Source organism: Schistocerca nitens, chromosome 1, assembly GCF_023898315.1.
Source record: "Schistocerca nitens isolate TAMUIC-IGC-003100 chromosome 1, iqSchNite1.1, whole genome shotgun sequence".
NCBI lineage: Eukaryota > Metazoa > Arthropoda > Insecta > Orthoptera > Acrididae > Schistocerca > Schistocerca nitens.
The window spans coordinates 1,085,134,428-1,085,155,819 of NC_064614.1; the positions used below are offsets into that span (position 1 = coordinate 1,085,134,428).

Consider the following 21,392-nt stretch of genomic DNA (forward strand, 5'->3'; position numbering starts at 1 on the left):
GTCATTTGAAACTTGGTCGCCGAGTGGCGCCCCGCCCCGCCTATACACAACAACCGCGGCGCGGGGCACCGGCCGGCCCGCCTGTATGCATAAAGCGCGAGTTGAAGACCACTCCACTAACAATGTCATCCGCACAGCAAACACTCGTGAACTTCAAAGGGCGGAGCCCGCAGCCGCAGCCGCAGACGCAGACGCTCCGCTTTGATTAGCACTCGCCTCGCCTCGCCTCGCCTCGCCTCGCCGTCTCTGCGCGCCCAGCACAGCGTCGCCGCCGAAACATTTAAGCCAGCCGGCCTTTGTGGACAGCCTTTCATTGCCTTTCTATGGGGCAGACCAAAATTAAAACCACTGCCCGCTATAAGCACTGCAAAAGGGCACAGGAATGACTTACTCCCCGACATCTTTCATCTGCACTTTCGACGACACGTTATTGTAGGGAAGATGGAATGATTTTACTCATTTTCCTCCAGCCAATTAGTTGGCTTACGTAACTGGTGTTAACAACAGACGACATACTTTAAAGCTCCAGCTTCAAACTAAAACTAAACTCTGTCTTACTAAATCCCCTCCCCGCCACTCTCACTCTCCCTCTCTGTCGCAGTCTGTCTATACGTTAACCATCCTGTATCTGGTTCACCCTGTATCTGCATTGCCCTCTCTCTGGTTCATCCTTCGTAACTTATCCTCCTTATACCTCACGTCTGTCTTTCTCTTCTATTCTCTTCCACTTCCTTCCCTGTCCTCTCTCTGCCACATTCTCTCACAACCTATCCTACCTCTGTCCCACTCTCTCTGTGCACTTCTTCTATACTTCCTCTCATTGCCTCATCATCATCTCTTCCTCATCTTCACTTTCCGTCCTGTCTCCTTCATCTGCTGTCTCCTTCATCTGCTGTCTCCTTCATCTGCTGTCTCCTTCATCTTCTTTCTCCATCTTCTGTCTCTTTCATATTCTGTCTCTTTCATATTCTGTCTCCTTCATATTCTGTCTCCTCTGTCTCCTCCATCTCCTGTCTCCTCCATCTCCTGTCTCCTCCATCTCCTGTCTCCTCCATCTCCTGTCTCCTCCATCTCCTGTCTCCTCCATCTCCTGTCTCCTCCATCTCCTGTCTCCTCCATCTCCTGTCTCCTCCATCTCCTGTCTCCTCCATCTCCTGTCTCCTCCATCTCCTGTCTCCTCCATCTCCTGTCTCCTCCATCTCCTGTCTCCTCCATCTCCTGTCTCCTCCATCTCCTGTCTCCTCCATCTCCTGTCTCCTCCATCTCCTGTCTCCTCCATCTCCTGTCTCCTCCATCTCCTGTCTCCTCCATCTCCTGTCTCCTCCATCTCCTGTCTCCTCCATCTCCTGTCTCCTCCATCTCCTGTCTCCTCCATCTCCTGTCTCCTCCATCTCCTGTCTCCTCCATCTCCTGTCTCCTCCATCTCCTGTCTCCTCCATCTCCTGTCTCCTCCATCTCCTGTCTCCTCCATCTCCTGTCTCCTCCATCTCCTGTCTCCTCCATCTCCTGTCTCCTCCATCTCCTGTCTCCTCCATCTCCTGTCTCCTCCATCTCCTGTCTCCTCCATCTCCTGTCTCCTCCATCTCCTGTCTCCTCCATCTCCTGTCTCCTCCATCTCCTGTCTCCTCCATCTCCTGTCTCCTCCATCTCCTGTCTCCTCCATCTCCTGTCTCCTCCATCTCCTGTCTCCTCCATCTCCTGTCTCCTCCATCTCCTGTCTCCTCCATCTCCTGTCTCCTCCATCTCCTGTCTCCTCCATCTCCTGTCTCCTCCATCTCCTGTCTCCTCCATCTCCTGTCTCCTCCATCTCCTGTCTCCTCCATCTCCTGTCTCCTCCATCTCCTGTCTCCTCCATCTCCTGTCTCCTCCATCTCCTGTCTCCTCCATCTCCTGTCTCCTCCATCTCCTGTCTCCTCCATCTCCTGCCTCCTCCATCTCCTGTCTCCTCCATCTCCTGTCTCCTCCATCTCCTGTCTCCTCCATCTCCTGTCTCCTCCATCTCCTGCCTCCTCCATCTCCTGTCTCCTCCATCTCCTGTCTCCTCCATCTCCTGTCTCCTCCATCTCCTGTCTCCTCCATCTCCTGTCTCCTCCATCTCCTGTCTCCTCCATCTCCTGTCTCCTCCATCTCCTGTCTCCTCCATCTCCTGTCTCCTCCATCTCCTGTCTCCTCCATCTCCTGTCTCCTCCATCTCCTGTCTCCTCCATCTCCTGTCTCCTCCATCTCCTGTCTCCTCCATCTCCTGTCTCCTCCATCTCCTGTCTCCTCCATCTCCCGTCTCCTCCATCTCCCGTCTCCTCCATCTCCCGTCTCCTCCATCTCCCGTCTCCTCCATCTCCCGTCTCCTCCATCTCCCGTCTCCTCCATCTCCCGTCTCCTCCATCTCCTGTCTCCTCCATCTCCTGTCTCCTCCATCTCCTGTCTCCTCCATCTCCTGTCTCCTCCATCTCCTGTCTCCTCCATCTCCTGTCTCCTCCATCGCCTGTCTCCTCCATCTCCTGTCTCCTCCATCTCCTGTCTCCTCCATCTCCTGTCTCCTCCATCTCCTGTCTCCTCCATCTCCTGTCTCCTCCATCTCCTGTCTCCTCCATCTCCTGTCTCCTCCATCTCCTGTCTCCTCCATCTCCTGTCTCCTCCATCTCCTGTCTCCTCCATCTCCTGTCTCCTCCATCTCCTGTCTCCTCCATCTCCTGTCTCCTCCATCTCCTGTCTCCTCCATCTCCTGTCTCCTCCATCTCCTGTCTCCTCCATCTCCTGTCTCCTCCATCTCCTGTCTCCTCCATCTCCTGTCTCCTCCATCTCCTGTCTCCTCCATCTCCTGTCTCCTCCATCTCCTGTCTCCTCCATCTCCTGTCTCCTCCATCTCCTGTCTCCTCCATCTCCTGTCTCCTCCATCTCCTGTCTCCTCCATCTCCTGTCTCCTCCATCTCCTGTCTCCTCCATCTCCTGTCTCCTCCATCTCCTGTCTCCTCCATCTCCTGTCTCCTCCATCTCATGTCTCCTCCATCTCCTGTCTCCTCCATCTCCTGTCTCCTCCATCTCCTGTCTCCTCCATCTCCTGTCTCCTCCATCTCCTGTCTCCTCCATCTCCTGTCTCCTCCATCTCCTGTCTCCTCCATCTCCTGTCTCCTCCATCTCCTGTCTCCTCCATCTCCTGTCTCCTCCATCTCCTGTCTCCTCCATCTCCTGTCTCCTCCATCTCCTGTCTCCTCCATCTTCTGTCTCCTCCATCTCCTGTCTCCTCCATCTCCTGTCTCCTCCATCTCCTGTCTCCTCCATCTCCTGTCTCCTCCATCTCCTGTCTCCTCCATCTCCTGCCCCCGTCATCTCCTGCCCCCGTCATCTCCTGCCCCCGTCATCTCCTGCCCCCGTCATCTCCTGTCGCCGTTATCTCCAGTCTCCTCTATCTCCTCCATCTCCTGTCGCCGTCATCTCCTGTCTCCTCCATCTCCTGTCTCCTCCATCTCCTGTCTCCTCCATCTCCTGTCTCCTCCATCTCCTGTCTCCTCCATCTCCTGTCTCCTCCATCTCCTGTCTCCTCCATCTCCTGTCTCCTCCATCTCCTGTCTCCTCCATCTCCTGTCTCCTCCATCTCCTGTCTCCTCCATCTCCTGTCTCCTCCATCTCCTGTCTCCTCCATCTCTTGTCTCCTCCATCTCCTGTCTCCTCCATCTCCTGTCTCCTCCATCTCCTGTCTCCTCCATCTCCTGTCTCCTCCATCTCCTGTATCCTCCATCTCCTGTCTCCTCCATCTCCTGTCTCCTCCATCTCCTGTCTCCTCCATCTCCAGTCTCCTCCATCTCCTCCATCTCCTGTCTCCTCCATCTCCTGTCACCTCCATCTCCTGTCTCCTCCATCTCCTGTCTCCTCCATCTCCTGTCTCCTCCATCTCCTGTCTCCTCCATCTCCTGTCTCCTCCATCTCCTGTCTCCTCCATCTCCTGTCTCCTCCATCTCCTGTCTCCTCCATCTCCTGTCTCCTCCATCTCCTGTCTCCTCCATCTCCTGTCTCCTCCATCTCCTGTCTCCTCCATCTCCTGTCTCCTCCATCTCCTGTCTCCTCCATCTCCTGTCTCCTCCATCTCCTGTCTCCTCCATCTCCTGTCTCCTCCATCTCCTGTCTCCTCCATCTCCTGTCTCCTCCATCTCCTGTCTCCTCCATCTCCTGTCTCCTCCATCTCCTGCCCCCGTCATCTCCTGCCCCCGTCATCTCCTGCCCCCGTCATCTCCTGCCCCCGTCATCTCCTGTCGCCGTTATCTCCAGTCTCCTCCATCTCCTCCATCTCCTGTCGCCGTCATCTCCTGTCTCCTCCATCTCCTGTCTCCTCCATCTCCTGTCTCCTCCATCTCCTGTCTCCTCCATCTCCTGTCTCCTCCATCTCCTGTCTCCTCCATCTCCTGTCTCCTCCATCTCCTGTCTCCTCCATCTCCTGTCTCCTCCATCTCCTGTCTCCTCCATCTCCTGTCTCCTCCATCTCCTGTCTCCTCCATCTCCTGTCTCCTCCATCTCCTGTCTCCTCCATCTCCTGTCTCCTCCATCTCCTGTCTCCTCCATCTCCTGTCTCCTCCATCTCCTGTCTCCTCCATCTCCTGTCTCCTCCATCTCCTGTCTCCTCCATCTCCTGTCTCCTCCATCTCCTGTCTCCTCCATCTCCTGTCTCCTCCATCTCCTGTCTCCTCCATCTCCTGTCTCCTCCATCTCCTGTCTCCTCCATCTCCTGTCTCCTCCATCTCCTGTCTCCTCCATCTCCTGTCTCCTCCATCTCCTGTCTCCTCCATCTCCTGTCTCCTCCATCTCCTGTCTCCTCCATCTCCTGTCTCCTCCATCTCCTGTCTCCTCCATCTCCTGTCTCCTCCATCTCCTGTCTCCTCCATCTCCTGTCTCCTCCATCTCCTGTCTCCTCCATCTCCTGTCTCCTCCATCTCCTGTCTCCTCCATCTCCTGTCTCCTCCATCTCCTGTCTCCTCCATCTCCTGTCTCCTCCATCTCCTGTCTCCTCCATCTCCTGTCTCCTCCATCTCCTGTCTCCTCCATCTCCTGCCCCCGTCATCTCCTGCCCACGTCATCTCCTGCCCCCGTCATCTCCTGCCCCCGTCATCTCCTGTCGCCGTTATCTCCAGTCTCCTCCATCTCCTCCATCTCCTGTCGCCGTCATCTCCTGTCTCCTCCATCTCCTGTCTCCTCCATCTCCTGTCTCCTCCATCTCCTGTCTCCTCCATCTCCTGTCTCCTCCATCTCCTGTCTCCTCCATCTCCTGTCTCCTCCATCTCCTGTCTCCTCCATCTCCTGTCTCCTCCATCTCCTGTCTCCTCCATCTCCTGTCTCCTCCATCTCCTGTCTCCTCCATCTCCTGTCTCCTCCATCTCCTGTCTCCTACATCTCCTGTCTCCTCCATCTCCTGTCTCCTACATCTCCTGTCTCCTCCATCTCCTGTCTCCTCCATCTCCTGTCTCCTCCATCTCCTGTCTCCTCCATCTCCTGTCTCCTCCATCTCCTGTCTCCTCCATCTCCTGTCTCCTCCATCTCCTGTCTCCTCCATCTCCTGTCTCCTCCATCTCCTGTCTCCTCCATCTCCTGTCTCCTCCATCTCCTGTCTCCCCAATCTCCTGTCTCCTCCATCTCCTGTCTCCTCCATCTCCTGTCTCCTCCATCTCCTGTCTCCTCCATCTCCTGTCTCCTCCATCTCCTGTCTCCTCCATCTCCTGTCTCCTCCATCTCCTGTCTCCTCCATCTCCTGTCTCCTCCATCTCCTGTCTCCTCCATCTCCTGTCTCCTCCATCTCCTGTCTCCTCCATCTCCTGTCTCCTCCATCTCCTGTCTCCTCCATCTCCTGTCTCCTCCATCTCCTGTCTCCTCCATCTCCTGTCTCCTCCATCTCCTGTCTCCTCCATCTCCTGTCTCCTCCATCTCCTGTCTCCTCCATCTCCTGTCTCCTCCATCTCCTGTCTCCTCCATCTCCTGTCTCCTCCATCTCCTGTCTCCTCCATCTCCTGTCTCCTCCATCTCCTGTCTCCTCCATCTCCTGTCTCCTCCATCTCCTGTCTCCTCCATCTCCTGTCTCCTCCATCTCCTGTCTCCTCCATCTCCTGTCTCCTCCATCTCCTGCCCCAGTCATCTCCTGCCCCCGTCATCTCCTGCCCCCGTCATCTCCTGCCCCCGTCATCTCCTGTCGCCGTTATCTCCAGTCTCCTCCATCTCCTCCATCTCCTGTCGCCGTCATTTCCTGTCTCCTCCATCTCCTGTCTCCTCCATCTCCTGTCTCCTCCATCTCCTGTCTCCTCCATCTCCTGTCTCCTCCATCTCCTGTCTCCTCCATCTCCTGTCTCCTCCATCTCCTGTCTCCTCCATCTCCTGTCTCCTCCATCTCCTGTCTCCTCCATCTCCTGTCTCCTCCATCTCCTGTCTCCTCCATCTCCTGTCTCCTCCATCTCCTGTCTCCTCCATCTCCTGTCTCCTCCATCTCCTGTCTCCTCCATCTCCTGTCTCCTCCATCTCCTGTCTCCTCCATCTCCTGTCTCCTCCATCTCCTGTCTCCTCCATCTCCTGTCTCCTCCATCTCCTGTCTCCTCCATCTCCTGTCTCTTCCATCTCCTGTCTCCTCCATCTCCTGTCTCCTCCATCTCCTGTCTCCTCCATCTCCTGTCTCCTCCATCTCCTGTCTCCTCCATCTCCTGTCTCCTCCATCTCCTGCCCCAGTCATCTCCTGCCCCCGTCATCTCCTGCCCCCGTCATCTCCTGCCCCCGTCATCTCCAGTCGCCGTTATCTCCAGTCTCCTCCATCTCCTCCATCTCCTGTCGCCGTCATCTCCTGTCTCCTCCATCTCCTGTCTCCTCCATCTCCTGTCTCCTCCATCTCCTGCCCCCGTCATCTCCTGCCCCCGTCATCTCCTGCCCCCGTCATCTCCTGCCCCCGTCATCTCCTGTCGCCGTTATCTCCAGTCTCTTCCATCTCCTCCATCTCCTGTCGCCGTCATCTCCTGTCTCCTCCATCTCCTGTCTCCTCCATCTCCTGTCTCCTCCATCTCCTGTCTCCTCCATCTCCTGTCTCCTCCATCTCCTGTCTCCTCCATCTCCTGTCTCCTCCATCTCCTGCCCCCGTCATCTCCTGCCCCCGTCATCTCCTGCCCCCGTCATCTCCTGCCCCCGTCATCTCCTGTCGCCGTTATCTCCAGTCTCCTCCATCTCCTCCATCTCCTGTCGCCGTCATCTCCTGTCTCCTCCATCTCCTGTCTCCTCCATCTCCTGTCTCCTCCATCTCCTGTCTCCTCCATCTCCTGTCTCCTCCATCTCCTGTCTCCTCCATCTCCTGTCTCCTCCATCTCCTGTCTCCTCCATCTCCTGTCTCCTCCATCTCCTGTCTCCTCCATCTCCTGTCTCCTCCATCTCCTGTCTCCTCCATCTCCTGTATCCTCCATCTCCTGTCTCCTCCATCTCCTGTCTCCTCCATCTCCTGTCTCCTCCATCTCCTGTCTCCTCCATCTCCTGTCTCCTCCATCTCCTGTCTCCTCCATCTCCTGTCTCCTCCATCTCCTGTCTCCTCCATCTCCTGTCTCCTCCATCTCCTGTCTCCTCCATCTCCTGTCTCCTCCATCTCCTGTCTCCTCCATCTCCTGTCTCCTCCATCTCCTGTCTCCTCCATCTCCTGTCTCCTCCATCTCCTGTCTCCTCCATCTCCTGTCTCCTCCATCTCCTGTCTCCTCCATCTCCTGTCTCCTCCATCTCCTGTCTCCTCCATCTCCTGTCTCCTCCATCTCCTGTCTCCTCCATCTCCTGTCTCCTCCATCTCCTGCCCCCGTCATCTCCTGTCTCCTCCATCTCCTGCCCCCGTCATCTCCTGCCCCCGTCATCTCCTGCCCCCGTCATCTCCTGCCCCCGTCATCTCCTGTCGCCGTCATCTCCAGTCTCCTCCATCTCCTCCATCTCCTGTCGCCGTCATCTCCTGTCTCCTCCATCTCCTGTCTCCTCCATCTCCTGTCTCCTCCATCTCCTGTCTCCTCCATCTCCTGTCTCCTCCATCTCCTGTCTCCTCCATCTCCTGTCTCCTCCATCTCCTGTCTCCTCCATCTCCTGTCTCCTCCATCTCCTGTCTCCTCCATCTCCTGTCTCCTCCATCTCCTGTCTCCTCCATCTCCTGTCTCCTCCATCTCCTGTCTCCTCCATCTCCTGTCTCCTCCATCTCCTGTCTCCTCCATCTCCTGTCTCCTCCATCTCCTGTCTCCTCCATCTCCTGTCTCCTCCATCTCCTGTCTCCTCCATCTCCTGTCTCCTCCATCTCCTGTCTCCTCCATCTCCTGTCTCCTCCATCTCCTGTCTCCTCCATCTCCTGTCTCCTCCATCTCCTGTCTCCTCCATCTCCTGTCTCCTCCATCTCCTGTCTCCTCCATCTCCTGTCTCCTCCATCTCCTGTCTCCTCCATCTCCTGTCTCCTCCATCTCCTGTCTCCTCCATCTCCTGTCTCCTCCATCTCCTGTCTCCTCCATCTCCTGTCTCCTCCATCTCCTGTCTCCTCCATCTCCTGTCTCCTCCATCTCCTGTCTCCTCCATCTCCTGTCTCCTCCATCTCCTGTCTCCTCCATCTCCTGTCTCCTCCATCTCCTGTCTCCTCCATCTCCTGTCTCCTCCATCTCCTGTCTCCTCCATCTCCTGTCTCTTCCATCTCCTGTCTCCTCCATCTCCTGTCTCCTCCATCTCCTGTCTCCTCCATCTCCTGTCTCCTCCATCTCCTGTCTCCTCCATCTCCTGTCTCCTCCATCTCCTGTCTCCTCCATCTCCTGTCTCCTCCATCTCCTGTCTCCTCCATCTCCTGTCTCCTCCATCTCCTGTCTCCTCCATCTCCTGTCTCCTCCATCTCCTGTCTCCTCCATCTCCTGTCTCTTCCATCTCCTGTCTCCTCCATCTCCTGTCTCCTCCATCTCCTGTCTCCTCCATCTCCTGTCTCCTCCATCTCCTGTCTCCTCCATCTCCTGTCTCCTCCATCTCCTGCCCCAGTCATCTCCTGCCCCCGTCATCTCCTGCCCCCGTCATCTCCTGCCCCCGTCATCTCCTGTCGCCGTTATCTCCAGTCTCCTCCATCTCCTCCATCTCCTGTCGCCGTCATCTCCTGTCTCCTCCATCTCCTGTCTCCTCCATCTCCTGTCTCCTCCATCTCCTGTCTCCTCCATCTCCTGTCTCCTCCATCTCCTGTCTCCTCCATCTCCTGTCTCCTCCATCTCCTGTCTCCTCCATCTCCTGTCTCCTCCATCTCCTGTCTCCTCCATCTCCTGTCTCCTCCATCTCCTGTCTCCTCCATCTCCTGTCTCCTCCATCTCCTGTCTCCTCCATCTCCTGTCTCCTCCATCTCCTGTCTCCTCCATCTCCTGTCTCCTCCATCTCCTGTCTCCTCCATCTCCTGTCTCCTCCATCTCCTGTCTCCTCCATCTCCTGTCTCCTCCATCTCCTGTCTCCTCCATCTCCTGTCTCCTCCATCTCCTGTCTCCTCCATCTCCTGTCTCCTCCATCTCCTGTCTCCTCCATCTCCTGTCTCCTCCATCTCCTGTCTCCTCCATCTCCTGCCCCCGTCATCTCCTGTCTCCTCCATCTCCTGTCTCCTCCATCTCCTGCCCCCGTCATCTCCTGCCCCCGTCATCTCCTGCCCCCGTCATCTCCTGCCCCCGTCATCTCCTGTCGCCGTTATCTCCAGTCTCCTCCATCTCCTCCATCTCCTGTCGCCGTCATCTCCTGTCTCCTCCATCTCCTGTCTCCTCCATCTCCTGTCTCCTCCATCTCCTGTCTCCTCCATCTCCTGTCTCCTCCATCTCCTGTCTCCTCCATCTCCTGTCTCCTCCATCTCCTGTCTCCTCCATCTCCTGTCTCCTCCATCTCCTGCCCCCGTCATCTCCTGCCCCCGTCATCTCCTGCCCCCGTCATCTCGTGCCCCCGTCATCTCCTGTCGCCGTTATCTCCAGTCTCCTCCATCTCCTCCATCTCCTGTCGCCGTCATCTCCTGTCTCCTCCATCTCCTGTCTCCTCCATCTCCTGTCTCCTCCATCTCCTGTCTCCTCCATCTCCTGTCTCCTCCATCTCCTGTCTCCTCCATCTGCTGTCTCCTCCATCTCCTGTCTCCTCCATCTCCTGTCTCCTCCATCTCCTGTCTCCTCCATCTCCTGTCTCCTCCATCTCCTGTCTCCTCCATCTCCTGTCTCCTCCATCTCCTGTCTCCTCCATCTCCTGTCTCCTCCATCTCCTGTCTCCTCCATCTCCTGTCTCCTCCATCTCCTGTCTCCTCCATCTCCTGTCTCCTCCATCTCCTGTCTCCTCCATCTCCTGTCTCCTCCATCTCCTGTCTCCTCCATCTCCTCTCTCCTCCATCTCCTGTCTCCTCCATCTCCTGTCTCCTCCATCTCCTGTCTCCTCCATCTCCTGTCTCCTCCATCTCCTGTCTCCTGCATCTCCTGTCTCCTCCATCTCCTGTCTCCTCCATCTCCTGTCTCCTCCATCTCCTGTCTCCTCCATCTCCTGTCTCCTCCATCTCCTGTCTCCTCCATCTCCTGTCTCCTCCATCTCCTGTCTCCTCCATCTCCTGTCTCCTCCATCTCCTGTCTCCTCCATCTCCTGCCCCCGTCATCTCCTGCCCCCGTCATCTCCTGCCCCCGTCATCTCCTGCCCCCGTCATCTCCTGTCGCCGTTATCTCCAGTCTCCTCCATCTCCTCCATCTCCTGTCGCCGTCATCTCCTGTCTCCTCCATCTCCTGTCTCCTCCATCTCCTGTCTCCTCCATCTCCTGTCTCCTCCATCTCCTGTCTCCTCCATCTCCTGTCTCCTCCATCTCCTGTATCCTCCATCTCCTGTCTCCTCCATCTCCTGTCTCCTCCATCTCCTGTCTCCTCCATCTCCTGTCTCCTCCATCTCCTGTCTCCTCCATCTCCTGTCTCCTCCATCTCCTGACTCCTCCATCTCCTGTCTCCTCCATCTCCTGTCTCCTCCATCTCCTGTCTCCTCCATCTCCTGTCTCCTCCATCTCCTGTCTCCTCCATCTCCTGTGTCCTCCATCTCCTGTCTCCTCCATCTCCTGTCTATTCCATCTCCTGCCCCCGTCATCTCCTGTCTCCTCCATCTCCTGTCTCCTCCATCTCCTGCCCCCGTCATCTCCTGCCCCCGTCATCTCCTGCCCCCGTCATCTCCTGTCGCCGTTATCTCCAGTCTCCTCCATCTCCTCCATCTCCTGTCGCCGTCATCTCCTGTCTCCTCCATCTCCTGTCTCCTCCATCTCCTGTCTCCTCCATCTCCTGTCTCCTCCATCTCCTGTCTCCTCCATCTCCTGTCTCCTCCATCTCCTGTCTCCTCCATCTCCTGTCTCCTCCATCTCCTGCCCCCGTCATCTCCTGCCCCCGTCATCTCCTGCCCCCGTCATCTCCTGCCCCCGTCATCTCCTGTCGCCGTTATCTCCAGTCTCCTCCATCTCCTCCATCTCCTGTCGCCGTCATCTCCTGTCTCCTCCATCTCCTGTCTCCTCCATCTCCTGTCTCCTCCATCTCCTGTCTCCTCCATCTCCTGTCTCCTCCATCTCCTGTCTCCTCCATCTCCTGTCTCCTCCATCTCCTGTCTCCTCCATCTCCTGTCTCCTCCATCTCCTGTCTCCTCCATCTCCTGTCTCCTCCATCTCCTGTCTCCTCCATCTCCTGTCTCCTCCATCTCCTGTCTCCTCCATCTCCTGTCTCCTCCATCTCCTGTCTCCTCCATCTCCTGTCTCCTCCATCTCCTGTCTCCTCCATCTCCTGCCCCCGTCATCTCCTGTCTCCTCCATCTCCTGTCTCCTCCATCTCCTGCCCCCGTCATCTCCTGCCCCTGTCATCTCCTGCCCCCGTCATCTCCTGCCCCCGTCATCTCCTGTCGCCGTTATCTCCAGTCTCCTCCATCTCCTCCATCTCCTGTCGCCGTCATCTCCTGTCTCCTCCATCTCCTGTCTCCTCCATCTCCTGTCTCCTCCATCTCCTGTCTCCTCCATCTCCTGTCTCCTCCATCTCCTGTCTCCTCCATCTCCTGTCACCTCCATCTCCTGTCTCCTCCATCTCCTGTCTCCTCCATCTCCTGTCTCCTCCATCTCCTGTATCCTCCATCTCCTGTCTCCTCCATCTCCTGTCTCCTCCATCTCCTGTCTCCTCCATCTCCTGTCTCCTCCATCTCCTGTCTCCTCCATCTCCTGACTCCTCCATCTCCTGTCTCCTCCATCTCCTGTCTCCTCCATCTCCTGTCTCCTCCATCTCCTGTCTCCTCCATCTCCTGTCTCCTCCATCTCCTGTCTCCTCCATCTCCTGTCTCCTCCATCTCCTGTCTATTCCATCTCCTGCCCCCGTCATCTCCTGTCTCCTCCATCTCCTGTCTCCTCCATCTCCTGCCCCCGTCATCTCCTGCCCCCGTCATCTCCTGCCCCCGTCATCTCCTGCCCCCGTCATCTCCTGTCGCCGTTATCTCCAGTCTCCTCCATCTCCTCCATCTCCTGTCGCCGTCATCTCCTGTCTCCTCCATCTCCTGTCTCCTCCATCTCCTGTCTCCTCCATCTCCTGTCTCCTCCATCTCCTGTCTCCTCCATCTCCTGTCTCCTCCATCTCCTGTCTCCTCCATCTCCTGCCCCCGTCATCTCCTGCCCCCGTCATCTCCTGCCCCCGTCATCTCCTGCCCCCGTCATCTCCTGTCGCCGTTATCTCCAGTCTCCTCCATCTCCTCCATCTCCTGTCGCCGTCATCTCCTGTCTCCTCCATCTCCTGTCTCCTCCATCTCCTGTCTCCTCCATCTCCTGTCTCCTCCATCTCCTGTCTCCTCCATCTGCTGTCTCCTCCATCTCCTGTCTCCTCCATCTCCTGTCTCCTCCATCTCCTGTCTCCTCCATCTCCTGTCTCCTCCATCTCCTGTCTCCTCCATCTCCTGTCTCCTCCATCTCCTGTCTCCTCCATCTCCTGTCTCCTCCATCTCCTGTCTCCTCCATCTCCTGTCTCCTCCATCTCCTGTCTCCTCCATCTCCTGTCTCCTCCATCTCCTGTCTCCTCCATCTCCTGTCTCCTCCATCTCCTGTCTCCTCCATCTCCTGTCTCCTCCATCTCCTGTCTCCTCCATCTCCTGTCTCCTCCATCTCCTGTCTCCTCCATCTCCTGTCTCCTCCATCTCCTGTCTCCTCCATCTCCTGTCTCCTCCATCTCCTGCCCCCATCATCTCCTGCCCCCGTCATCTCCTGCCCCCGTCATCTCCTGCCCCCGTCATCTCCTATCGCCGTTATCTCCAGTCTCCTCCATCTCCTCCATCTCCTGTCGCCGTCATCTCCTGTCTCCTCCATCTCCTGCCCCCGTCATCTCCTGCCCCCGTCATCTCCTGCCCCCGTCATCTCCTGTCGCCGTTATCTCCAGTCTCCTCCATCTCCTGTCGCCGTCATCTCCTGTCTCCTCCATCTCCTGTCTCCTCCATCTCCTGTCTCCTCCATCTCCTGTCTCCTCCATCTCCTGTCTCCTCCATCTCCTGTCTCCTCCATCTCCTGTCTCCTCCATCTCCTGTCTCCTCCATCTCCTGCCCCCGTCATCTCCTGTCTCCTCCATCTCCTGTCTCCTCCATCTCCTGTCTCCTCCATCTCCTGTCTCCTCCATCTCCTGTCTCCTCCATCTCCTGTCTCCTCCATCTCCTGCCCCCGTCATCTCCTGCCCCCGTCATCTCCTGCCCCCGTCATCTCCTGCCCCCGTCATCTCCTGTCGCCGTTATCTCCAGTCTCCTCCATCTCCTCCATCTCCTGTCGCCGTCATCTCCTGTCTCCTCCATCTCCTGTCTCCTCCATCTCCTGTCTCCTCCATCTCCTGTCTCCTCCATCTCCTGTCTCCTCCATCTCCTGTCTCCTCCATCTCCTGTCTCCTCCATCTCCTGTCTCCTCCATCTCCTGTCTCCTCCATCTCCTGTCTCCTCCATCTCCTGTCTCCTCCATCTCCTGTCTCCTCCATCTCCTGTCTCCTCCATCTCCTGTCTCCTCCATCTCCTGTCTCCTCCATCTCCTGTCTCCTCCATCTCCTGTCTCCTCCATCTCCTGTCTCCTCCATCTCCTGTCTCCTCCATCTCCTGTCTCCTCCATCTCCTGTCTCCTCCATCTCCTGTCTCCTCCATCTCCTGTCTCCTCCATCTCCTGTCTCCTCCATCTCCTGTCTCCTCCATCTCCTGTCTCCTCCATCTCCTGTCTCCTCCATCTCCTGTCTCCTCCATCTCCTGTCTCCTCCATCTCCTGTCTCCTCCATCTCCTGTCTCCTCCATCTCCTGTATCCTCCATCTCCTGTCTCCTCCATCTCCTGTCTCCTCCATCTCCTGTCTCCTCCATCTCCTGTCTCCTCCATCTCCTGTCTCCTCCATCTCCTGCCCCCGTCATCTCCTGCCCCCGTCATCTCCTGCCCCCGTCATCTCCTGCCCCCGTCATCTCCTGTCGCCGTTATCTCCAGTCTCCTCCATCTCCTCCATCTCCTGTCGCCGTCATCTCCTGTCTCCTCCATCTCCTGTCTCCTCCATCTCCTGTCTCCTCCATCTCCTGTCTCCTCCATCTCCTGTCTCCTCCATCTCCTGTCTCCTCCATCTCCTGTCTCCTCCATCTCCTGTCTCCTCCATCTCCTGTCTCCTCCATCTCCTGTCTCCTCCATCTCCTGTCTCCTCCATCTCCTGTCTCCTCCATCTCCTGTCTCCTCCATCTCCTGTCTCCTCCATCTCCTGTCTCCTCCATCTCCTGTCTCCTCCATCTCCTGTCTCCTCCATCTCCTGTCTCCTCCATCTCCTGCCCCCGTCATCTCCTGCCCCCGTCATCTCCTGCCCCCGTCATCTCCTGCCCCCGTCATCTCCTGTCGCCGTTATCTCCAGTCTCCTCCATCTCCTCCATCTCCTGTCGCCGTCATCTCCTGTCTCCTCCATCTCCTGTCTCCTCCATCTCCTGTCTCCTCCATCTCCTGTCTCCTCCATCTCCTGTCTCCTCCATCTCCTGCCCCCGTCATCTCCTGCCCCCGTCATCTCCTGCCCCCGTCATCTCCTGCCCCCGTCATCTCCTGTCGCCGTTATCTCCAGTCTCCTCCATCTCCTCCATCTCCTGTCGCCGTCATCTCCTGTCTCCTCCATCTCCTGTCTCCTCCATCTCCTGTCTCCTCCATCTCCTGTCTCCTCCATCTCCTGTCTCCTCCATCTCCTGTCTCCTCCATCTCCTGTCTCCTCCATCTCCTGTCTCCTCCATCTCCTGTCTCCTCCATCTCCTGTCTCCTCCATCTCCTGTCTCCTCCATCTCCTGTCTCCTCCATCTCCTGTCTCCTCCATCTCCTGTCTCCTCCATCTCCTGCCCCCGTCATCTCCTGCCCCCGTCATCTCCTGCCCCCGTCATCTCCTGCCCCCGTCATCTCCTGTCGCCGTTATCTCCAGTCTCCTCCATCTCCTCCATCTCCTGTCGCCGTCATCTCCTGTGTCCTCCATCTCCTGTCTCCTCCATCTCCTGTCTCCTCCATCTCCTGTCTCCTCCATCTCCTGTCTCCTCCATCTCCTGTCTCCTCCATCTCCTGTCTCCTCCATCTCCTGTCTCCTCCATCTCCTGTCTCCTCCATCTCCTGTCTCCTCCATCTCCTGTCTCCTCCATCTCCTGTCTCCTCCATCTCCTGTCTCCTCCATCTCCTGTCTCCTCCATCTCCTGTCTCCTCCATCTCCTGTCTCCTCCATCTCCTGTCTCCTCCATCTCCTGTCTCCTCCATCTCCTGTCTCCTCCATCTCCTGTCTCCTCCATCTCCTGTCTCCTCCATCTCCTGTCTCCTCCATCTCCTGCCCCCGTCATCTCCTGCCCCCGTCATCTCCTGCCCCCGTCATCTCCTGTCGCCGTTATCTCCAGTCTCCTCCATCTCCTGTCGCCGTCATCTCCTGTCTCCTCCATCTCCTGTCTCCTCCATCTCCTGTCTCCTCCATCTCCTGTCTCCTCCATCTCCTGTCTCCTCCATCTCCTGTCTCCTCCATCTCCTGTCTCCTCCATCTCCTGTCTCCTCCATCTCCTGTCTCCTCCATCTCCTGTCTCCTCCATCTCCTGTCTCCTCCATCTCCTGTCTCCTCCATCTCCTGTCTCCTCCATCTCCTGTCTCCTCCATCTCCTGTCTCCTCCATCTCCTGTCTCCTCCATCTCCTGTCTCCTCCATCTCCTGCCCCCGTCATCTCCTGCCCCCGTCATCTCCTGCCCCCGTCATCTCCTGTCGCCGTTATCTCCAGTCTCCTCCATCTCCTCCATCTCCTGTCGCCGTCATCTCCTGTCTCCTCCATCTCCTGTCTCCTCCATCTCCTGTCTCCTCCATCTCCTGTCTCCTCCATCTCCTGTCTCCTCCATCTCCTGTCTCCTCCATCTCCTGTCTCCTCCATCTCCTGTCTCCTCCATCTCCTGTCTCCTCCATCTCCTGTCTCCTCCATCTCCTGTCTCCTCCATCTCCTGTCTCCTCCATCTCCTGTCTCCTCCATCTCCTGTCTCCTCCATCTCCTGTCTCCTCCATCTCCTGTCTCCTCCATCTCCTGTCTCCTCCATCTCCTGTCTCCTCCATCTCCTGTCTCCTCCATCTCCTGCCCCCGTCATCTCCTGCCCCCGTCATCTCCTGCCCCCGTCATCTCCTGTCGCCGTTATCTCCAGTCTCCTCCATCTCCTGTCGCCGTCATCTCCTGTCTCCTCCATCTCCTGTCTCCTCCATCTCCTGTCTCCTCCATCTCCTGTCTCCTCCATCTCCTGTCTCCTCCATCTCCTGTCTCCTCCATCTCCTGTCTCCTCCATCTCCTGTCTCCTCCATCTCCTGCCCCCGTCATCTCCTGTCTCCTCCATCTCCTGTCTCCTCCATCTCCTGTCTCCTCCATCTCCTGTCTCCTCCATCTCCTGTCTCCTCCATCTCCTGTCTCCTCCATCTCCTGCCCCCGTCATCTCCTGCCCCCGTCATCTCCTGCCCCCGTCATCTCCTGCCCCCGTCATCTCCTGTCGCCGTTATCTCCAGTCTCCTCCATCTCCTCCATCTCCTGTCGCCGTCATCTCCTGTCTCCTCCATCTCCTGTCTCCTCCATCTCCTGTCTCCTCCATCTCCTGTCTCCTCCATCTCCTGTCTCCTCCATCTCCTGTCTCCTCCATCTCCTGTCTCCTCCATCTCCTGTCTCCTCCATCTCCTGTCTCCTCCATCTCCTGTCTCCTCCATCTCCTGTCTCCTCCATCTCCTGTCTCCTCCATCTCCTGTCTCCTCCATCTCCTGTCTCCTCCATCTCCTGTCTCCTCCATCTCCTGTCTCCTCCATCTCCTGTCTCCTCCATCTCCTGTCTCCTCCATCTCCTGTCTCCTCCATCTCCTGTCTCCTCCATCTCCTGTCTCCTCCATCTCCTGTCTCCTCCATCTCCTGTCTCCTCCATCTCCTGTCTCCTCCATCTCCTGTCTCCTCCATCTCCTGTCTCCTCCATCTCCTGTCTCCTCCATCTCCTGTCTCCTCCATCTCCTGCCCCCGTCATCTCCTGCCCCCGTCATCTCCTGCCCCCGTCATCTCCTGCCCCCGTCATCTCCTGTCGCCGTTATCTCCAGTCTCCTCCATCTCCTCCATCTCCTGTCGCCGTCATCTCCTGTCTCCTCCATCTCCTGTCTCCTCCATCTCCTGTCTCCTCCATCTCCTGTCTCCTCCATCTCCTGTCCCCATCATCTTCTGTCTCCTTCACCTTCTGTTTGCTGCATTCTTGATACATTTCATCCTCTCACTTCCTCCAATCTTCTCTGTCCCACCTTCTCATATTCACATCTTTCCTAAACATCATCATTCATCAGTATCATTCTCTGCCTCCAAATCTCTCTGCTTCACCACCTCACTGTCTAGCAGCCTCTCTGTTAGAGGGGAAGTGTTCTACCTGGAGGATATTGAACCTGGGAACATGTATTGTTTCCTGGTTGGTGCTTCAATCTAGTCACAAATTTCAGAATCACATGAAAGAATGGAAATCAATATAAGCAGTTCGTGACATTTTGTACTGTTTTTGTTGTTGAGAAACATGAGGTTGTATTTCGTGCAGTATTTGTAAATATTAACGATTTCTACATATTTAAGTGTTGCTTAATATATTAAGACTGTCTGGAGAATATTGTTAGTTCTTCAATTACAGAGTTTTATAGTGAGTAAAATTCAATAGGGTAAGGTTTCTTATGTTTGGATGGTGCCCCTAGTTCTGGATATATGGTTATTTGCTCCCTAGACAAAGCTGTCGATGCGTAAAATATCTGAACTCTTTGTGCTTCCCCCAATTTAGTGTTCTACTAACCGTCAAGTGTATCAGTGGCGTTCTGTGCTGACAGTTGATTTTTCCTTGATACCTTTCATTAGAATGCGATATTTTGTAGACAACATGCCAGTTTCACAGTTGCCTGGTAGTGAAATATCACATTTAATTGAAGTTCTCAGTAGCTTTTAAATGCAGTAATTTGTTACATATTTCGATATTCCAGCCATGTTTTTCAAGTGGTACAAGTGCCTAATTTCGTATACTGTTAGGGTGCCTAATTTCGGCCATATGAAAATTGGTCCCCTTTAACGACCTAGATTTTTATTTCTTTCCATGAGATGGCTGGAAAGATACGCAAGTATTCGGTGAAGGGAATATGAAGAAGACAGGGGAGGCCATTGCAGGGACTGAAAGACGTTCTTACAAAACGTAAAAATTTAAAAATTGCAAATGATGGCCTCAATGTAGCTGCACATATATCATTATTCAAAATTTCAAATTGTCTTAGCCACACTGTTCACTGACTGGAACTACCGTATGAATTCGATTACACATCATTTTCAAAGGCCTTCATATTAAAAACACTACATATACTGGGCGTGTTGGTACACGGTACCTACCCATCTGTTACGAACAACAGATGGATGCATTTGACTGTTGATCATAACAGATGATTATGTACCATATACCAATATGCTCAGTATATGTAGTGTCTTTAATATCGAGGCTGTAATCTGTACAAGTTTGAAAATGATGTTCAATCAAAACACGTAAGGCTGTTCCAATCAATAAACAATGTGGCTAAGATAATTTGAAATTTTGAGTGCAATAGGGCTGATATGACTAATACTGTATTTTTGCAGATCATTAATTTTATTATAAGCAAATTGGGATTATGTAAATATTACTTAAAAAACAATATTCCTATACATATACAATCATGAATTTTTGTGATGAGTAAATTCTATCAGAAATTTGGAACGACACGATCCAAAATTGCGCACCATTAGTACAGTCACCAAAATGCACAAGTCTGTTGACATAAATTGTGAAATGCGAGTATGATCTGTAGACTTTCGCTATAAAACGTTACGTCTAACTACAAACAATTATGTATTATATACATCACTCATTTTTGGAGAGCTTTCGCTAGTTATTAATCATCCATATACTTAGATTTCGTTTTCTGTTCAAAACTGGGGCACATCACCCTATGTTTCTAAAACTTACAACGTATGGAGGGTTGAGCCAGACTTCTTCCGTTGTGCACCATCTCGTACCTTGAAGCATAAGAAGGTCTCCTACCATGGAACACATGATATTTGCAAATGAACTGAATTTCTGTAATGTCTTATAACAATTTAACCTTTCTTGAAAATGGAAGTTTTTGTTAGTTCCCTGCATTTTATATTTCAAAAAGTTTTTAAAGTGTTACTGATTTTTAATTGTAGTTATTCATAATTATTTTGTCATTTACTGATTAACGGTATTTAATAGATTAATGATATAACACACAGACTATTAAGTACAGTATTGAAAATATTTTCTCGATTGTAACATTTTTATATTTGTACAGAAAATTTTCTCCAAGGTACATTACTATGTTGTGCCCTGTAAAAATTTTTCACTTTTGTAAAACCTTTGCTTTTCCAGAGTAATTTTTGCAATTTCAGAAAAAGACTGCACCACATATAAAGTGAATACTTTCGTTTCGAAATGGTTTAAGAAACTATATAAATCGTCTATTACAGGTCTGACTAGAGGCGAAAGTCTCTCGCCTAGTACGCCTCATTCTCTTTCGGTCAATCTGTCTCATGTCTCCAGCATCATTCTCACTGCCGCACTCTATTCACCTCTCCCTTTTTTAGCCTCATCCTTTCCTCCAACGCTTTCCATCACACTCTCCTTCTTTCTGTCTCTGCATCCTTCTTTGTGACCCACTAATAGAGTCTCTCTCATCCAGTCTCTATCACTCACTCATTTACGTTACTATATCCAAGTTCCTATTTCTCCTTTTCCACTGAGCGATATTGTACAATGGTAAACATACTTGTCCTGTACTATATCTGTTGTTAGGTAAGAATAAATATTGCACATCTTTTGCAACTGAATGTTCATTTGTTTTCAACAAAACATGTTTCACCTACTCATATTAAACATTGTCAGTTGTTTGTGAAATAAAAGATAGTTGTTAATGTACACATATCTTCTTATGAGACACGTACCGTCTCCTGGAAGCACATTTCATTCAGGAAATACATATTTTAATAAGAAGTATGTAACGTTCTTTGGCAATATATTTTATTTAGGAAACACTACATGTGTCATTACAATGTGTGTAAGGTTAAACTGTTATATTTTATTTTATAGATTACTGATGATACATAATACAAATATGTGAAGCATGTTTAGTCGAAAGTAAAATAAAAATTCAACTGCAAAAGAAAATGGATAATATTAAGTTCTGTCTGTATGATGATTACAATAGACGTAGCTACTAAGGTAGAATGGCTACAAATATTAAAAATACGTATGTGTATTCAAGCGTAGCAGATTTTATATTTCTATCTACCCACAATACTACTTTTGATTGTTTTCTATAGATACTCGAATTAAGTCCATTTACAGTTGTTTTCCTGTTCGTGACCGTTTAACCTACGTAGTGTTTCATATTTCAAGAAATCAATATAGAATGGATTTGTAATACAAGACGAAACTGAAATTTTATGTACGTCACTCTGAGCTTTAAAAGTATTTACTGAAAGTTGTACTCTGTCGTCATAATATACCATCAGTAATGTACAGTTTCAGAGTAACTGTCCTCCTTTATCGTATTATGCTTGTGCAGTTGATCCCACGTATTACGGACTCTAGAAGGTAGTTCCATAATGTTCCAAATACCAAGGTCTCCAGCAAATGATAGAACATAGATGTGTTTTCCTGAACGGCTAACATTCCTAGCAGTTTTATCTGCTGATTCATTGGAGGAAGTATGACATATTTGGCTGGAAGTATGCCCCTTTTTAAATGGACTCGGAAACACGGGAGAGCTTAAGTTCTGCGATGTAGTATGCACCGTTGTTACCAACAAAAGTTTCTCAAACATAGGTAGGAAATCCGATAAAGAAAGAGTCCTCTAACTCGCTGACAAAACT

The 21,392-nt window shown here is 53.4% G+C and overlaps 11 protein-coding genes across 11 annotated transcripts; all 11 read right to left on the reverse strand.

The window, feature by feature from the left end:
• Positions 1–978: 978 nt before the first annotated feature.
• LOC126228338 (trichohyalin-like) lies at positions 979–3,327 on the reverse strand. The gene has a single exon (XM_049942299.1). The coding sequence runs from the start codon at positions 3,325–3,327 to the stop codon at positions 979–981; it is 2,349 nt and encodes a 782-aa protein (XP_049798256.1).
• Positions 3,328–3,428: 101 nt separating this feature from the next.
• LOC126228499 (eukaryotic translation initiation factor 3 subunit A-like) lies at positions 3,429–4,193 on the reverse strand. Its single transcript, XM_049942300.1, has one exon. It carries the CDS (start codon positions 4,191–4,193, stop codon positions 3,429–3,431), a length of 765 nt encoding a protein of 254 aa, XP_049798257.1.
• A 60-nt stretch (positions 4,194–4,253) lies between these two features.
• LOC126228665 (eukaryotic translation initiation factor 3 subunit A-like) lies at positions 4,254–5,066 on the reverse strand. Its single transcript, XM_049942301.1, has one exon. It carries the CDS (start codon positions 5,064–5,066, stop codon positions 4,254–4,256), a length of 813 nt encoding a protein of 270 aa, XP_049798258.1.
• Positions 5,067–5,110: 44 nt separating this feature from the next.
• On the reverse strand, positions 5,111–6,115 carry LOC126228831 (uncharacterized). The gene has a single exon (XM_049942302.1). The coding sequence runs from the start codon at positions 6,113–6,115 to the stop codon at positions 5,111–5,113; it is 1,005 nt and encodes a 334-aa protein (XP_049798259.1).
• Positions 6,116–6,143: 28 nt separating this feature from the next.
• LOC126228997 (uncharacterized) lies at positions 6,144–6,716 on the reverse strand. Its single transcript, XM_049942303.1, has one exon. It carries the CDS (start codon positions 6,714–6,716, stop codon positions 6,144–6,146), a length of 573 nt encoding a protein of 190 aa, XP_049798260.1.
• Positions 6,717–7,130: 414 nt separating this feature from the next.
• LOC126229164 (eukaryotic translation initiation factor 3 subunit A-like) lies at positions 7,131–7,847 on the reverse strand. The gene has a single exon (XM_049942304.1). The coding sequence runs from the start codon at positions 7,845–7,847 to the stop codon at positions 7,131–7,133; it is 717 nt and encodes a 238-aa protein (XP_049798261.1).
• Positions 7,848–7,859: 12 nt separating this feature from the next.
• On the reverse strand, positions 7,860–9,008 carry LOC126229327 (eukaryotic translation initiation factor 3 subunit A-like). Its single transcript, XM_049942306.1, has one exon. The coding sequence runs from the start codon at positions 9,006–9,008 to the stop codon at positions 7,860–7,862; it is 1,149 nt and encodes a 382-aa protein (XP_049798263.1).
• Positions 9,009–9,052: 44 nt separating this feature from the next.
• LOC126229493 (eukaryotic translation initiation factor 3 subunit A-like) lies at positions 9,053–9,625 on the reverse strand. The gene has a single exon (XM_049942311.1). The coding sequence runs from the start codon at positions 9,623–9,625 to the stop codon at positions 9,053–9,055; it is 573 nt and encodes a 190-aa protein (XP_049798268.1).
• Positions 9,626–11,915: 2,290 nt separating this feature from the next.
• Positions 11,916–12,383, reverse strand: LOC126229621 (eukaryotic translation initiation factor 3 subunit A-like). Its single transcript, XM_049942381.1, has one exon. It carries the CDS (start codon positions 12,381–12,383, stop codon positions 11,916–11,918), a length of 468 nt encoding a protein of 155 aa, XP_049798338.1.
• A 1,335-nt stretch (positions 12,384–13,718) lies between these two features.
• On the reverse strand, positions 13,719–14,387 carry LOC126229778 (eukaryotic translation initiation factor 3 subunit A-like). The gene has a single exon (XM_049942382.1). The coding sequence runs from the start codon at positions 14,385–14,387 to the stop codon at positions 13,719–13,721; it is 669 nt and encodes a 222-aa protein (XP_049798339.1).
• A 999-nt stretch (positions 14,388–15,386) lies between these two features.
• On the reverse strand, positions 15,387–15,815 carry LOC126229944 (eukaryotic translation initiation factor 3 subunit A-like). The gene has a single exon (XM_049942383.1). The coding sequence runs from the start codon at positions 15,813–15,815 to the stop codon at positions 15,387–15,389; it is 429 nt and encodes a 142-aa protein (XP_049798340.1).
• Between the last annotated feature and the right edge of the window lie 5,577 nt (positions 15,816–21,392).

What these genes read in the sequence shown, in the direction of transcription:
- LOC126229327 (XM_049942306.1), bottom strand. Translation starts at nt 9,008, where the DNA reads ATGACGGGGGCAGGAGATGACTGGGGCAGGAGATGGAGGAGACAGGAG.
- LOC126229493 (XM_049942311.1), bottom strand. Translation starts at nt 9,625, where the DNA reads ATGACGGGGGCAGGAGATGACGGGGGCAGGAGATGGAGGAGACAGGAG.
- LOC126228997 (XM_049942303.1), bottom strand. Translation starts at nt 6,716, where the DNA reads ATGACGGGGGCAGGAGATGACTGGGGCAGGAGATGGAGGAGACAGGAG.
- LOC126228665 (XM_049942301.1), bottom strand. Translation starts at nt 5,066, where the DNA reads ATGACGTGGGCAGGAGATGACGGGGGCAGGAGATGGAGGAGACAGGAG.
- LOC126229778 (XM_049942382.1), bottom strand. Translation starts at nt 14,387, where the DNA reads ATGACGGGGGCAGGAGATGACGGGGGCAGGAGATGGAGGAGACAGGAG.
- LOC126229164 (XM_049942304.1), bottom strand. Translation starts at nt 7,847, where the DNA reads ATGACGGGGGCAGGAGATGACGGGGGCAGGAGATGGAGGAGACAGGAG.
- LOC126228499 (XM_049942300.1), bottom strand. Translation starts at nt 4,193, where the DNA reads ATGACGGGGGCAGGAGATGGAGGAGACAGGAGATGGAGGAGACAGGAG.
- LOC126229944 (XM_049942383.1), bottom strand. Translation starts at nt 15,815, where the DNA reads ATGACGGGGGCAGGAGATGACGGGGGCAGGAGATGGAGGAGACAGGAG.
- LOC126228831 (XM_049942302.1), bottom strand. Translation starts at nt 6,115, where the DNA reads ATGACTGGGGCAGGAGATGGAGGAGACAGGAGATGGAGGAGACAGGAG.
- LOC126229621 (XM_049942381.1), bottom strand. Translation starts at nt 12,383, where the DNA reads ATGACGGGGGCAGGAGATGGAGGAGACAGGAGATGGAGGAGACAGGAG.
- LOC126228338 (XM_049942299.1), bottom strand. Translation starts at nt 3,327, where the DNA reads ATGACGGGGGCAGGAGATGGAGGAGACAGGAGATGGAGGAGACAGGAG.